Source organism: Scyliorhinus torazame, chromosome 17, assembly GCF_047496885.1.
Source record: "Scyliorhinus torazame isolate Kashiwa2021f chromosome 17, sScyTor2.1, whole genome shotgun sequence".
NCBI lineage: Eukaryota > Metazoa > Chordata > Chondrichthyes > Carcharhiniformes > Scyliorhinidae > Scyliorhinus > Scyliorhinus torazame.
In genome coordinates this window covers 109,062,727-109,076,866 of record NC_092723.1, presented here as the reverse complement: position 1 = coordinate 109,076,866, position 14,140 = coordinate 109,062,727, and the positions used below count along the sequence as shown (strand labels likewise).

The 14,140-nt window shown below is 45.6% G+C and overlaps 3 protein-coding genes across 3 annotated transcripts in view; 1 reads left to right on the top strand and 2 right to left on the bottom strand.

Moving 5' to 3' along the window:
• rnf151 (ring finger protein 151) overlaps positions 1–5,698 on the bottom strand; it is a 91,751-nt gene extending 86,053 nt beyond the window's left edge. The window contains exon 1 of the mRNA XM_072480858.1: positions 5,675–5,698. Within this exon, the coding sequence (XP_072336959.1) occupies positions 5,675–5,683 (9 nt within the window). The 5' untranslated portion in view covers positions 5,684–5,698. The remainder of the gene's footprint in view (positions 1–5,674) is intronic.
• The window catches only part of rps2 (ribosomal protein S2), a 112,727-nt gene that overhangs the window by 94,499 nt on the left and 4,088 nt on the right, over positions 1–14,140 (bottom strand). The gene's annotated exons all lie outside the window — the stretch shown is intronic.
• Positions 6,204–14,140, top strand: part of tbl3 (transducin beta like 3) — a 123,858-nt gene continuing 115,921 nt past the window's right edge. The window contains 3 exon segments of the mRNA XM_072480857.1: positions 6,204–6,364; positions 11,058–11,109; positions 12,166–12,261. Coding sequence (XP_072336958.1) covers positions 6,333–6,364; positions 11,058–11,109; positions 12,166–12,261 — 180 coding nt within the window. The 5' untranslated portion in view covers positions 6,204–6,332.

The following is a 14,140-nucleotide window of genomic DNA, read 5'->3' as shown; positions in this document are numbered from 1 at the left end:
CCAGAGCCTGGACAAAACGGAGGACAATTCTCCCTTGCTTTTTATGTGCACCATGTTCCCTGATAAGGAAAGCAATTTACGCCTCTTGTCTTCAGCTTTAAATAAGAAATTCGGATCTGAAATTTGGCCACTAGGAGGTACCTGGAATTTAGAAAACTGCACCGCGGCAGAGACAGCCATTTGGTCTCGGAATGCCGGAGCCAAATGGAAGAAATTAATTACCAAATGGCAAAAAGAATCAGACAGACGACACAAACTGTCCTTATTAATGAGTTGGAGGGACAATGCACGTAGGAGAGGGATTGCTGATTATAAAGACGGAGAAACCAAAGACTGCGAAACGTTGAAATTCGAATGTGAACTATGGGACAGGAAAGATCCTAAGAATCAAGGGGGGGGAATAATACTGCATTGGGCGATAAGCAGGTCGGAATATCCCATCAGATTAAAAATCATGAGGATCCTCCCACTACCTCTGGCATGCCGTTGTTTCCCTATTTGATTGATACAGAGGAGGAGGAATTAAATCCCACGATGCCCCCATGGCCACCTCTTCCCACCTCCACGGTGCGGCAGCCCCGTTCTCACCCTCCCCCTTGTAACAATCTTGCTGCCGATAATCTCCCTGCTCCTATTACTCCCATTGCAACACGCACTCGCTCAAAAGCACTAACCACCTTCCTCGATCAGCCCGTTATCTCTGTTAATCAGGCTTTCCAAGAATTAACTATCAGTACAGCACCGTAGAGGAGCCTTTTCCACCACCGCCTCCCCCTGCAAATTTTCCAATCCGACGTCTCGTTAACCCTCGAGCGACTGATGACGACGACCAATTTATTGAGACATGGCAGGCTTTTAAACCTCAGGAGCTCTGTTTGATCATGGCTCACTGTCCGTCACATAAAACGGACCCAGAGGGCTTTACTGAATACCTGAGGAGAACTGCGACTGTGTATGGTGCTACCCCTAGGAATCAGTATTCCCTTATTTTTTCATCCCTTCCCCCAGATTTAGGTGAGAAATGGAAACGAGAATTAGGGGATCATGGAACCACATGGGATGTATTTAAAACCAACAATCCATCAGATGAGGCTCAACTCGCTTTAATGTTCCCAGCACTTAAGCGTGCTCTCCGTAAACCTGTAGACACCAGGCGGGCTCCCACGCAGACACGGGGAGAAAGTGCAAACGCCACACAGTCACCCAAGGCTGGATTCAAACCCAGGTTCCTGGTGCTGTGGGGCCAAGGATCCCCTTTTGAGGGCAGCATGGTGGCGCAGTGGTTAGCATTGCTGCCTCACGGCGCTGTGGTCCCAGGTTTAATCCCGGCTCTGGGTCACTGTCCGGTGGAATTTGCACATTCTCCCCATGTTTGCGTGGGTTCCGCCCCCACAACCCAAAGATGTGCTGGGTAGGTGGATTGGCCACGCTAAATCGCCCCTTAATTTGAAAAAATGAATTGGGTACTCTAAATTTAATTTTTAAAAAGAAGAAAAAAGAAAGGATCCCCTCTTGGAAAGGGAACATAGAACATAGAACATTACAGCGCATTACAAGCCCTTCGCCCCTTGATGTTGCGCCGACCTGTGAAACCACTCTAAAGCCCATCTACACTACTCCCTTATTGTCCATATGTCTATCCAATGACCATTTGAATGCCCTTAGTGTTGGCGAGTCCACTACTGTTGCAGACAGGGCATTCCACGCCCTTACTACTCTCTGAGTAAAGAACCTACCTCTGACATCTGTCTTATATCTATCTCCCCTCAATTTAAAGCTATGTCCCCTCGTGCTAGACATTATCATCCGAGGAAAAACACTCTCACTGTCCACCCTATCCAATCCTCTGATCATCTTGTGTGCCTCAATTAAGTCACCTCTTAACCTTCTTCTCTCTAACGAAAACAGCCCTAAGTCCCTCAGCCTTTCCTCATAAGATCTTCCCTCCATATCAGACAACATTCTGGTAAATTTCCTCTGCACCCTTTCCAATGCTTCCACATCCTTCCTATAATGCGGCGACCAGAATTGCACGCAATACTCCAAATGCGGCCGCACCAGACTTTTGTACAGCTGCAACATGACCTCATGGCTCCGAAACTCAATCCCTCTACCAATAAACGCTAACACACCGTACGCCTTCTTAACAACCCTCTCAACCTGGGTGGCAACTTTCAGGGATCTATGTACATGGACACCGAGATCTCTCTGCTCATCCACACTGCCAAGAATCTTACCATTAGCCCAGTACTCTGTCTTCCTGTTATTCCTTCCAAAATGAATCACCTCACACTTTTCTGCATTAAACTCCATTTGCCACCTCTCAGCCCAGCGCTGCAGCTTACCTATGTCCCTCTGTAACTTGTAACATCCTTCCCGCACTATCCACAACTCCACCGACTTTAGTGTCATCTGCAAATTTACTCACCCATCCTTCTATGCCCTCCTCCAGGTCATTTATAAAAATGACAAAAAGCAGTGGCCCCAAAACAGATCCTTGTGGTCTATCTACCTATCTACCTTTTTATCAATCTAACGATCAATCTATCGATTGATCTATCTATCAATCCCTCGAACTATCTATCTATCTGTCTATCTATCTATCTATCTATCTACCTATCTACCTGTCTACCTATCTATCAATCTAACGATCTATCTATCGATCTATCTATCAATCTATCTATCTATCTAACTATCTAGCTATCGATCTATCTGTCTATCTATCTATGAATCTATCTATCTATCCAACTATCTATCTATATATCTATCTATCTATCTATCTATATATCTAATTACCTATCTAGATGGTAGTCCACTAGTAACTGGACTCCAGTCTGAACATTTACCATCAACCACCACCATTTGTCTTCTTCCAGCTAGCCAATTTCTGATCCAAACTGCTAAATCACCCTGAATCCCATGCCTCCGTATTTTCTGTAGTAGCCTACCGTGGGGAACCTTATCAAATGCTTTACTGAAATCCATATACACATCAACTGCTTTACCCTCATCCACCTGTTTGGTCACCTTCTCAAAGAACTCAATAAGGTTTGTGAGGCACGACCTACCCTTCACAAAACCATGTTGACTATCTCTAATCAAATTATTCCTTTCCAGATGATTATACATCCTATCTCTTATAAACCTTTCCAAGATTTTGCCCACAACAGAAGTAAGGCTCACTGGTCTATAGTTACCTGGGTTGTCTCTACTCCCCTTCTTGAACAAGGGGACAACATTTGCTATCCTCCAGTCTTCTGGCACTATTCCTGTAGACAAAGATGACTTAAAGATCAAAGCCAAAGGCTCAGCAATCTCCTCCCTAGCTTCCCAGAGAATTCTAGGATAAATCCCATCCGGCCCTGGGGACTTATCTATTTTCACACTTTCCAGAATTGCTAACAACTCCTCCTTATGAACCCTCAAGCCCTTCTAGTCTAGTAGCCTGAACCTCAGTATTCTCCTCGACAACATTGTCTTTTCCCTGTGTGAATACTGACAAAAAATATTCATTTAGCACCGCTCCTATCTCCTCGGACTCCAAGCACAACTTCCCACTACTGTCCTTGACTGGCCCTACTCTTACCCAAGTCATTCGTTTATTCCTGACATATCAAGAGAAAGCTTTAGGGTTATCCTTGATCCTACCTGGCAAAGACTTCTCATGTCCCCTCCTGGCTCTTCTTAGCTCTCTCTTTAGGTCCTTCCTAGCTAACTTGTAACTCTCGAGCGCCCTAGCTGAACCTTCATGTCTCACCTTTACATAAGCCTCCTTCTTCCTCTTGACAAGTGTTTCGACTGCTTTAGTAAACCACGGTTGCCTTACTCGACCACTTCCTCCCTGCCTGACAGGTACATACTTATCAAGGACACGCAGTAGCTGTTCCTTGAACAAGCTCCACATTTCCATTGTGCCCATCCCCTGCAGTTTTCCTCTCCATCCGATGCATCCTAAGTCTTGCATCATCGCATCATAATTGCCTTTCCCCCAGATATAACTCTTGCCCTGCGGTATATACCTATCCCTTTCCATCATTAAAGTAAACGTAATCGAATTGTGGTCACTATCACCAAAGTGCTCACCTACATCCAAATCTAACACCTGTCCTGGTTCATTACCCAGTGCCAAATCCAAAATGGCCTCGCCCCTCGTTGGCCTATCTACATACTGTGTCAGGAAACCCTCCTGCACACATTGGACAAAAATGGACCCATCTAAAGTACTCGAACTATCGCATTTCCAGTCAATATTTGGAAAGTTAAAGTCCCCCATAACAACTACCCTGTTGCTTTCGCTCCTATCCAGAATCATGTTTGCAATCCTTTCCTCTACATCTCTGGACCTTTTCAGAGGCCTATAGAAAACCCCTAACAGAGTGACCTCCCCTTTCCTGTTTCTAACCTCAGCCCATACTACCTCAGTAGACGAGCCTTTATCAAACGTCCTTTCTGCCACCGTAATAGTGTCCTTGACTAACAATGCCACTCCTCCCCTCTTTTACCACCTTCCCTGAGCTTACTGAAATATCTAAACCCCGGCACCTGCAACAACCATTCCTGTCCCTGCTCTATCCATGTCTCCGAAATGGCCACAACATCGAAGTCACAGGTACCGACCCATGCCGCATGTTCACCCACCTTATTCCAGATGCTCCTGGCATTGAAGAAGACACACTTTAAACCACCTTCCTGCCTGCCGGTACACTCCTGCAACTTTGAAACCTTACTCATGACCTCACTACTCTCAACCTCCTGTATACTGGAGCTACAATTCAGGTTCCCAAGCCCCTGCTGAACTAGTTTAAACCCTCCCGAAGAGCATTAGCAAATTTCCCCCCCAGGATATTGGTACCCCTCTGGTCCAGGTGTAGACCATCCCATTTGTAGAGGTCCCACCGACCCCAGAATGAGCCCCAATTATCCAGAAATCTGAAACCCTCCCTCCTGCACAATCCCTGTAGCCACGTGTTCAACTCCTCTCTCTCCCTATTCCTCATCTTGCTATCACGTGGCATGGGTAACAACCCAGAGATAATAACTCTGTTTGTCCTAGATCTAAGTTTCCAGCCTAGCTCCCTGAATTCCTGCCTTACATCCCTATCCCTTTTCCTACCTTTGTCATTCGTATCTATGTGGACCACGACTTGGGGCTGCTCCCCCTCAAGGATCCCGAAAACACGATCCGAGACATCACGCAGCCTGGCACCTGGGAGGCAACACACCAACCGCGAGTCTCTCTCGTTCCCACAGAATCTCCTATCTATCCCCCTAACTATGGAGTCTCCAATGACTAATGCTCTACTCCTCTCCCCCTTCCCTCCTGAGCAACAGGGACAGACTCTGTGCCAGAGACCTGTACCCCATGGCTTACCCCTGGTAAGTCCCCCCCCCCCACAACAGTATCCAAAGCGGTATACTTGTCACTAAGGGGAACGACCACAGGGGATCCCTGTACTGACTGCTTCCTCCCAGCCCCTCTCACCGTCACCCATCTATCTTTATTCTTCGGAGTAACTACATCCCTGAAGCTTCGATCTATGACCACCTCTGCCTCCCGAATGATCCGAAGTTCATCCAGCTCCAGCTCCAAATCCCTAACGCGATTTCTGAGGAGCTGGAGATGGGTGCACTTCCCACAGATGAAATCAGCAGGGACACTGATGGCGTCACTCACCTCAAACATTCTGCAGGAGGAACATTGCACTGCCTTCCCTGCCATCAGCAACCTCTGCGCCCTACACGATAACACCTGAGGGAAAATAAAAGAAAAACTACTCACTAGTCAGCAGCCAATCCCTTACCTGCAGGCTGTGACTTCACGGTTCAACTTCTTTCTACTTCTACCTGCCCTCGAGCCTTCCTTTTGATCTTTACAGCAGTTGGGTTTTTTTTGGTGAGAGGAGGGGGTAGGGAGGGAAACACTGAAGAAGTGTTTCGGGTTTAAGTGTCACTTGACAACAACATGTTGCTGAGCGATTGGGGAAAGTGCAGGAGATTGGAGCTAAGGGGAGGGGATCGTATAAACTGGTTGGGCCGAATGGCCTCCTCCGCAGTGACAGAGACGAAACAATTTGAGCCGCTGCAGGAATATGTCCATGGGCAATTCCCACATCACCCAGCTTGAAGTGAAGCTATGACTTATCCTGTGCTGTCGTTGCTGTGGAGATAAAGGCGCGTCACGATCGAAGCGCCGACTCTGACGTCTCTGGAGCGCGCCGGAAGTCGCTGGTGTGGAGCTGGAAACGTGCTGTTGCTGGGAGATGGCGGCCTGAGGGAAGAGGAGAGAGGGATTGAGAGGGGGGTAATTCGACCCAGCCGAATGAACCAGGACCATGGCAGCCGCCACAATACAGCTCAAGACGAAGTGAGTGTGCCATAGTGCCGCTGTCAGACCCCCCCCCCCCCCCCACACACACACACAGTCCCTGATAGTTCACAGTGTGAGTGAGTTGGCTCTGAGATTGTAGCTGCAGGGACAGTGTAAGGAAGGTGTGTGTCGGAATTTGGCTGGTTTAAATTAAAAGAGTGCAACTGCTCCATTGAATCCCTCCAGAGCAGAAGGAGGCAATTCGGCCCATTGAGTCTGCACCGAACCTCCGAAAGAGCACCCTACCCAGGTCCTCTCCCCTGCCCTTTCTCTGTAACCCTGTGCATTGATCTTGACCAATCCACCTAACCTGCACATCTTTGGACTGGGACGAAACCAATGTAGACGAGGGAGAAATGCAAACTCCATACAGTCACCCATGACCAGAAATGAACCCAGGTCCCTGGAGGTGACAATGCTAACCACTCTGCCACCCACCCACCCACCCATCCTGAGAGAATATTCCCATTGTGCCTAGGAGGTGTATTTTGAATAATTTGATCCTTGTGGAGAGATGGCTGGACATCTAGCCTGGTGTAAGCTTGCGCAGAATCTTTCCCCCAGTTATCAAGTGCAGACGTTTAGCAGGCACGAGGGAAGACCCCCAGCCTTCGCAGCATTTAAATTGAGGGAGGGTAGATTTTAGTGCCCCCCACCCCCAGGCTCGTCCCTAATGTCAGGTTGGGCTCCCAATTCTGACTTGGACTCCAATTTTGTGTTGATACAAAACCCAAATTATTCCATGCCAGTGCTAAACTGTCCATTTGAATGCAGTCCTCTATTGTCTGACTTGGGAGGAAAAATCATTCAATAGTTTCCATTAGGGAATTGTAATTAGTTCAGCGAGATTAAATAATTTTGCATGGAATGTGGCAAGTAACAATCAACCTTTGAACCTTGCCTTTTGACAGTTGGCTGTAATGTGGTATTAAAGTCTTTTGTTGCTGAAATGTAGACTCAGGGCATATTCAAGTCAAAAAGCAGCACCGTATCAGAAACATTTTAGGGAAAGGTTGGGAACTGTCTCAGCTACTATTTGGGATAAACAAATACTAATTGTGAATCAAGAGTTCTTACAGGGAAGAGAAACGTATGGATTGTGTGGTGTAGTTCCACCATTGATGTCTGCATTTAGTGACAAGGTTTAGATGCATTTGCTCGACAACTGTTGTGTTCATGTGCAAAAGTTTTACCTTTCATCCATGTAGCCTAACTATTTAGTCACTGGATTAGCTGATTGGGGTGAAGCAATGGGAGACCCACTGGAGGACCAAATCTCTCTCTACTTCCAAGTAAGATGGATGCATGACTCTGATGTGCACCATGCAGTTCAGCATCTGTGCAATGCATAAACAGTTGCACCAATGTTAAACTTGTTGTATATTGACCCCTTGGTTTCCTCAGCGATTTCACTATTTAAAGAGATTAAGAAATGGGAGAAGGATAGAAAACTACGATGGGGCATCTTTTTAGACCTGTAAATAAAACCAAACTGTTTGTAAATGCAGCATGGGTATTCTTGGGTAATATATCAATTTCTGCATGATATGTTGAGATAGATTTCTTAGCAGAGTATATATATGTATGTGTGTGGGGAAAGTATGCTACAAAATGCTTTGGACAGTTTAATATTGAAGTGATCATGGGTGGAACTTTGAGGCCCACCCAACATCTAAGGAACTGTCGATAATGGGTTGGATTTTAACCTTCAGACCTGCTCGCAGTAGGGTAGACTGGCAAGGCTTTGGGAACTTGAAAGCACCTGTATATTCTGAAACTTGACAGTTGTCACCAGGAAGGAGCTGGAGTTGAGGAAATTCAGTTCTGTGGTGGGTTTGGCCACATGGCTCTCTTGCAAGGAAGTCATCTTCCAAGGGGTTTAATATCAACAATCGCCCAATTTCAAGCTTGAGTTTCCTGAGATACTCAGTCATGTCTGGGAAACTTGTCCTTTGCGTGTAGGTCCTGTGTTGAAGGTTACGTCACCTGTGAGCTGGTGCTGTGTCCTGAGAGGCAGCAGGTGAATGAGAGGTCTGCTGATGTGGGTCCTGTTGCTTTTGTTCCACATCAGGGGCGACATTCTCTGGAAATGGCGCGATGTCCGCCGACTGGCGCCCAAAACGGCGCAAATCAGACAGGCATCGCGCCGCCCCAAAGGTGCGGAATGCTCCGCATCTTTGGGGGCCCAGCCCCAACCGTGAGCGGCTAGGTCGGCGCCGGACGAATTTCCGCCCCGCCAGCTGGCGGAAAAGGCCTTTGGTGCCCCACCAGCTTGCGCGGAAATGACATCTCCGGGCGGCACATGCGCGGGAGCGTCACCGGCCACTGACAGCTTCCCACGTATGCGCAGTGGAGGGAGTCCCTTCTGCCTCCGCCATGGTGGAGACCGTGGCGGAGGCGGAAGGGAAAGAGTGCCCCCACGGCACAGGCCCGCCCGCGGATCGGTGGGCCCCGATCGCGGGCCAGGCCACTGTGGGGGCACCCCCCGGGGCCAGATCGCCCTGCGCCCCCAGGACCCCGGAGCCCGTCCGCGCTGCCCTGTCCCGCCGGTAAGGTAGGTGGTTTAATTTACGCCGGCGGGACAGGCATTTTAGCGGCGGGACTTCGGCCCATCCGGGCCGGAGAATCGCGCGACGGGGCCCGCCAACCGGTGTGGCGCGATTCCTGCCCCCGCCGAATCTCCGGTGCCGGAGACTTCGGCAACCGGCAGGGGCGGGATTCACGCCAGCCCCCGGCGATTCTCCGACCCGGCGGGGGGTCGGAGAATCTCGCCCCAGAAGTCCAAGATAGAGCTGGAGAAGTGGCTCCCATGCTGTAGCGAAAGCTGACAGATGGGAAGTGCTGATCAAAAGCACAAAAAACTGAAAGGTAGCACTCCAAAGTATTGGAAATTACCTCCACAGTGAACATTTCCAGCAAAAGCCTTACTTGCCAGTCAATTGCCTTGCCCTGTCAATTCCTGCAGTCCTCTTGTTTAATTTTGTTTAATCTGGTGCTTCTGGAAGCCTGAGAAATCTGTACTTGTAGATTTAAAGTCAGAACTCTAAGTTTGAACTGTAGTTAATAAGCAATTAACCCTACAGGCGGTGGCAACTGTTCCTTGACTATCTCGCGGAGCGCTAGAAGGAAGTCGGTCAGCAGCAGCAACCCAGGGAGGGAGGGGGGTCTCTTTCGGGGTGGGTGGGGAAGAGGGTTTTCCTAGGGGCACGTGAAAAAGGAAAAACATAAACCTATGGGAGAGTCAATATGTGCGGGAGGAACCCATTGTACAAGTTCTGTATTATGTTGGATTGATATGTTTATGTTTTGTTCTGTGCCTTCTTTTTTTCTGTTCTGTTACGGGGGGGGGGGGGGGGTGGTTTAATTGGTTGAAAATTTTTGTTGAAAAACTTTGAATAAACATATTTTAAAAAGAAAAAATAAGCAATTAACCCATTTAAATATCAAACCCACCCATCCCATGGGAGGTTTCACTGTGAGTTGAAGAATGCACTATAGAAGTGGAAGTCAGCAGATTCCTACATTCTTGTGATATGCCGACGGTTTCTGGTGTTTTGACATCTCAGCTACAGAAAAGCCCACCCACCTTGGTAGGTTAAAATTCCCCTGCAAAACATCTGATGTTTTGCAACCCGCTGCTACTAACCCTGCCAATTGCACTGAGCCCTGGAGTGCATTTTCCCTGGTGTCTGCTCGACCTTGCATTGTAGATTAGCGGAGTATGCATGACTGTTAATTTTCTAGTCTTCAAGGCATGATAGCACAGTCTGCTTACTGCAACTGCCCAGCTTCTGTCACCTCCGTTAGATCCTCCTGGAGGACCTCACCTCTTGGAGGTCTGTCACCTCCAGACCTCGCATTTCTGTGCGGAGTCTGCATGTTCTCCCCGTGTCTGCGTGGGTTTCCTCTGGGTGCTCCGGTTTCCTCCCGTCCCAAACGGCGTGCTGTTAGGTAATTTGGACATTCTGAATTCTCCCTCTGTGTACCCGAACAGGTGCCGGAATGTGGCGACTAGGGGCTTTTCACAGTAACCTCATTGCAGTGTTAATGTAAGCCTACTTGTGACAACAAAGATTATTATTATTATGAAATCTGTTTGACAGTTTATAACCTACATTAGCTTCAAGTTAAGTTCTCCTAGCAGTTAAGGACGATCAGGTGTGAATGTAGACGATATAATCAGTAATTAAAAGATAGTAATGAAGGTTTTCAGTTTGATCCTTAGACTCTATCCTAATTAGTTAGCAATTGGGCAGGCAAAGGTTGTTTATTGGGAGTGGGTGCTCACAGAAATATCTGAAGTTAAAAAACTGAAAATGTAATGCTCACTAAGACCCAGATGATAACATTGTACAGGGTCGACTGAATGTAGTGGAAGAACTGAAGAAATAATTTGAAGATATAAAAAGAGACTTTTATATTTCTGCAGACATTCTTGTACTTTTGGAATAGTGAACCTGTATAATCCAAGGCATTTGGAATTCAGTGCAGCAAAATGAGCACAAAGGATTTGGCAGGCAATAGATCGGAAACACAAGTTCAAAGAACAGTGTCTCAGCTTAAAATCCTTGAAAGTGCACCTTCTGAAGTCTAAAAGATATTTTGTTTGCCTTAGTTCAGTCAAATGTAAAATTTCAGTAAAAGACTGCTTACTCAATTAGTGTTTAACTCTATGTTTACTTTCTTCCAGCTATGCTGTTTCCAGCAAAATTGAACCATTCTACAAAGGTGGAAAAGTGCAGGTATCTTTTAATCTATTGTAAATTTAACAATTTCATTAATGTTTAAACATGCAAGGTTGACCAGTAGAAATGTTACAGGATAATGAACTACTAAGGATACAATTTTGATATTGCTATTTCTTAAATGTGATATAATTGGCAAATCAGTGATTTGATGAATATGATATAACTAAACAAGTTTGAGTCATTTTAAGATCTGGATCCATTGAATTTCTTGGCATGTTTGTATAAAATGTATCAAGGGACATGGGTTCATCAGGGCTATGCAGCCCATCATCAACATTTCATGTACTAAAAAGTCGATCTCGGAATAATTGCAAAAGGCAGAGTTGAAAGGCAATCTAACAATCTTGTGAATGCTATGTTTCACAGGTGCTCCATTCCTGTGCTATGATGCTGAAACAACACTGGGAGAGGTGATAGCATTGTGGTGGTAATCCAAAGGCCCAGACTGGTGCTCTAGGGATATGGGTTCAACTCCCACCACAGTAGCTGATGGAATTTAAATTCAATGAATAAATCTGGAATTGAAAGCTGGTCTCCGTAATGGTGACCATAAAACTCAATTCCATCTGTACCACTAATGCCCTTCAGGGAAGGGAATCTGCCATCCTTACCCGGTCTGGCCCCACACAGGACTCCAGATCCACAGCGAAGTGGTTGACTCTTAGCTGCCCTCTGAAATGGCTGAGCAAGACACTCAGTTCAAGGGCAATTGGGGATGGGCAACAAATGCTGGCTTTGCCAGCGATGCCCACATCCTATCAAGAATAAAAGAAATTGCCCTAAGAGCGTTACTGAAATGAAGCTTGAATGTAACATTAGTCTTTTCTTCATTCTAACTTTCTCCATCGTTTCCTCCGTCTTAATTTTTTTTTGCTTTTGATTTTGGTTTCATTAACTTGATTTATCTTTGATATCTTATATTCTAAAAAAGAGGGGAACAAAAGAATGCCAGTTGGCTTATTTTGACAGACTTTGGGCTCTCGCTGTTGTGGAGCTTCCCTCCATTTTGAAATGTGTTACGTTGAATATATTTTACTTTTTCCAATACAGATCAATAAAGATGGAACGTACATGTTCTGTACTTGTGGAACAAAGGTCAATATCATTGATATTGGAACAGGAAAGGTCACAAAGACTATTGAACAGGTACGGAATTTACTTTGGTATGAATGCCTGTTGTCCTTCGCCCTTGGTGTTGCTGATAAGCTCAATGTGATGCAAATCAAGACCTTCCACTTCTATATCAATAGAAACTTTCCATACTGTACCATCAAAGAGCTCACTTGCTTTTTCATTACATTTAGTTAATTTTGCGGTTAATGTGCAATGCGTTAGGGTTGCACAATGGAGTTTTCCTTTACAACTTTATATCATAATGAACTGGGAGTGCGATAATAAATTCAGAGCCGAAAGCTCTGTAAACTCCATCTCAACAATATACTTCCGCACAGACATTGAAAGCCTTCACTTTAGTGTATCAGAAATCAGTTTCTATTTCCTCCAAAAGCCATTTTGCACAGCACAGAAAGAGGCCATTTCACCCAACCGGTCCAGGCTCCACTCCTGTCTTTCCTCAGTTAAATCTTATCACCTTAACCCTGTTTCCTTCTCCCTCATTTGCTTCTCTAGCCTCTCCGTAATTGCATCTATACTATTCGCTTCAACACTCGCTAGGATAGCGAGTTCCACATTCTCGCCATTCTTTGACTTCCCCATTGGATTTCTTTGTAACTATCTTATATTAATGACCGCTGGTTGTGCTCTTCTCCACAAGTAGAAATATTCTATCTCTATCATTCACCCTATCAAAATCTTTCAGAATTTTGAAGACCAAGACTAGATCACCCCACAGCTTTTCAAGAGAAAAGAGACCCAGCCTATTCATCCTTTTTGATATGTATTTCCAAGCATTTCTAGGTCTCGTCCTTGACTGCAGCCTCTCCAGTGCCTTTGTATCCTTTTCATAATATGATAACCAGATCTGCACGCGGTACTTTTAAGTGTGGTCTAACCAAGGATTGATGCTAGTTTAGCCTAACTTCAATTCTTTTAAATTCTACCCCTCTAGAAATAAAGCCGAGTACTTGGTTTGCTTTTCTTGATGGCCATGTTAATATGTTGTGGAACTTGCAGTTATTGGTGTATTTGTACTTTGAAATACCTTTATTCTTCTACCTGTCATGTGAGAGTACCTTTAAGAAATGGATGTTTAAGCAATGTACCTTTAAGAAATGGAGCTGATCATATTACTGAAGTGATGTCAGAGGGTGGGGGGAACTGAGCTCACTTCTGCTTTTTGAGTTTCAGTTTGAGAGAGCAGCTGGGAGTGTCTGTGTGTTTTGCTGTGAGCTGCAGGAAGAAACACAGCTGGTCTGTTTTTTTCTGCAATCCAAAGACTATAAAAATATTGAATGTAACCTAATGTGCTCCTATTTTTGAAGGTTTGAAGTCTTTTGGATGTTTAAAGAAACAGTTTGAAGGATTATTTAGTGTTGTAGTCTTTTGGGATTATCTTTGAAGTAATGGGTGTTAAGATATTCAATGTTTGTTTTAAAAGGGTTAACTTGAATAGAATAAACATTGTTTTGTTTTAAAAACCACTTGTCCATTTCTGCTGTGTCACACCTGGAGAGTACGCCGTGTGCTTCCCACACCACAATCTATTAAAAGTTGTGCGTCAGTTGCACTCCATGAAACACTTTGGGGTTCTCTAAACTCTGACCCATAACATACCCCACTTGGACCCGCATCTTAGTGACCTCCCCATTCTTCCTCCCAAAATATACCAACTCATATTTATCTGTACTGAACTTCATTTGTGATTTTGTGCACTTTAATTAATGCCACCCTGTAGCGTGTTACAATCGCCTCAGTATTGACAATTCCCCGCAATTTGTTATGCACAAATTTAGAAATTCCTCTAAAAGATTGGCAATATTGGGATGGTTTTGTGCTCTGCTCTCAATCCTGGTAGTAGCTATATTGAGGCAAACCTTTATCGCATAGAGTTCTTCAACAATTTGGA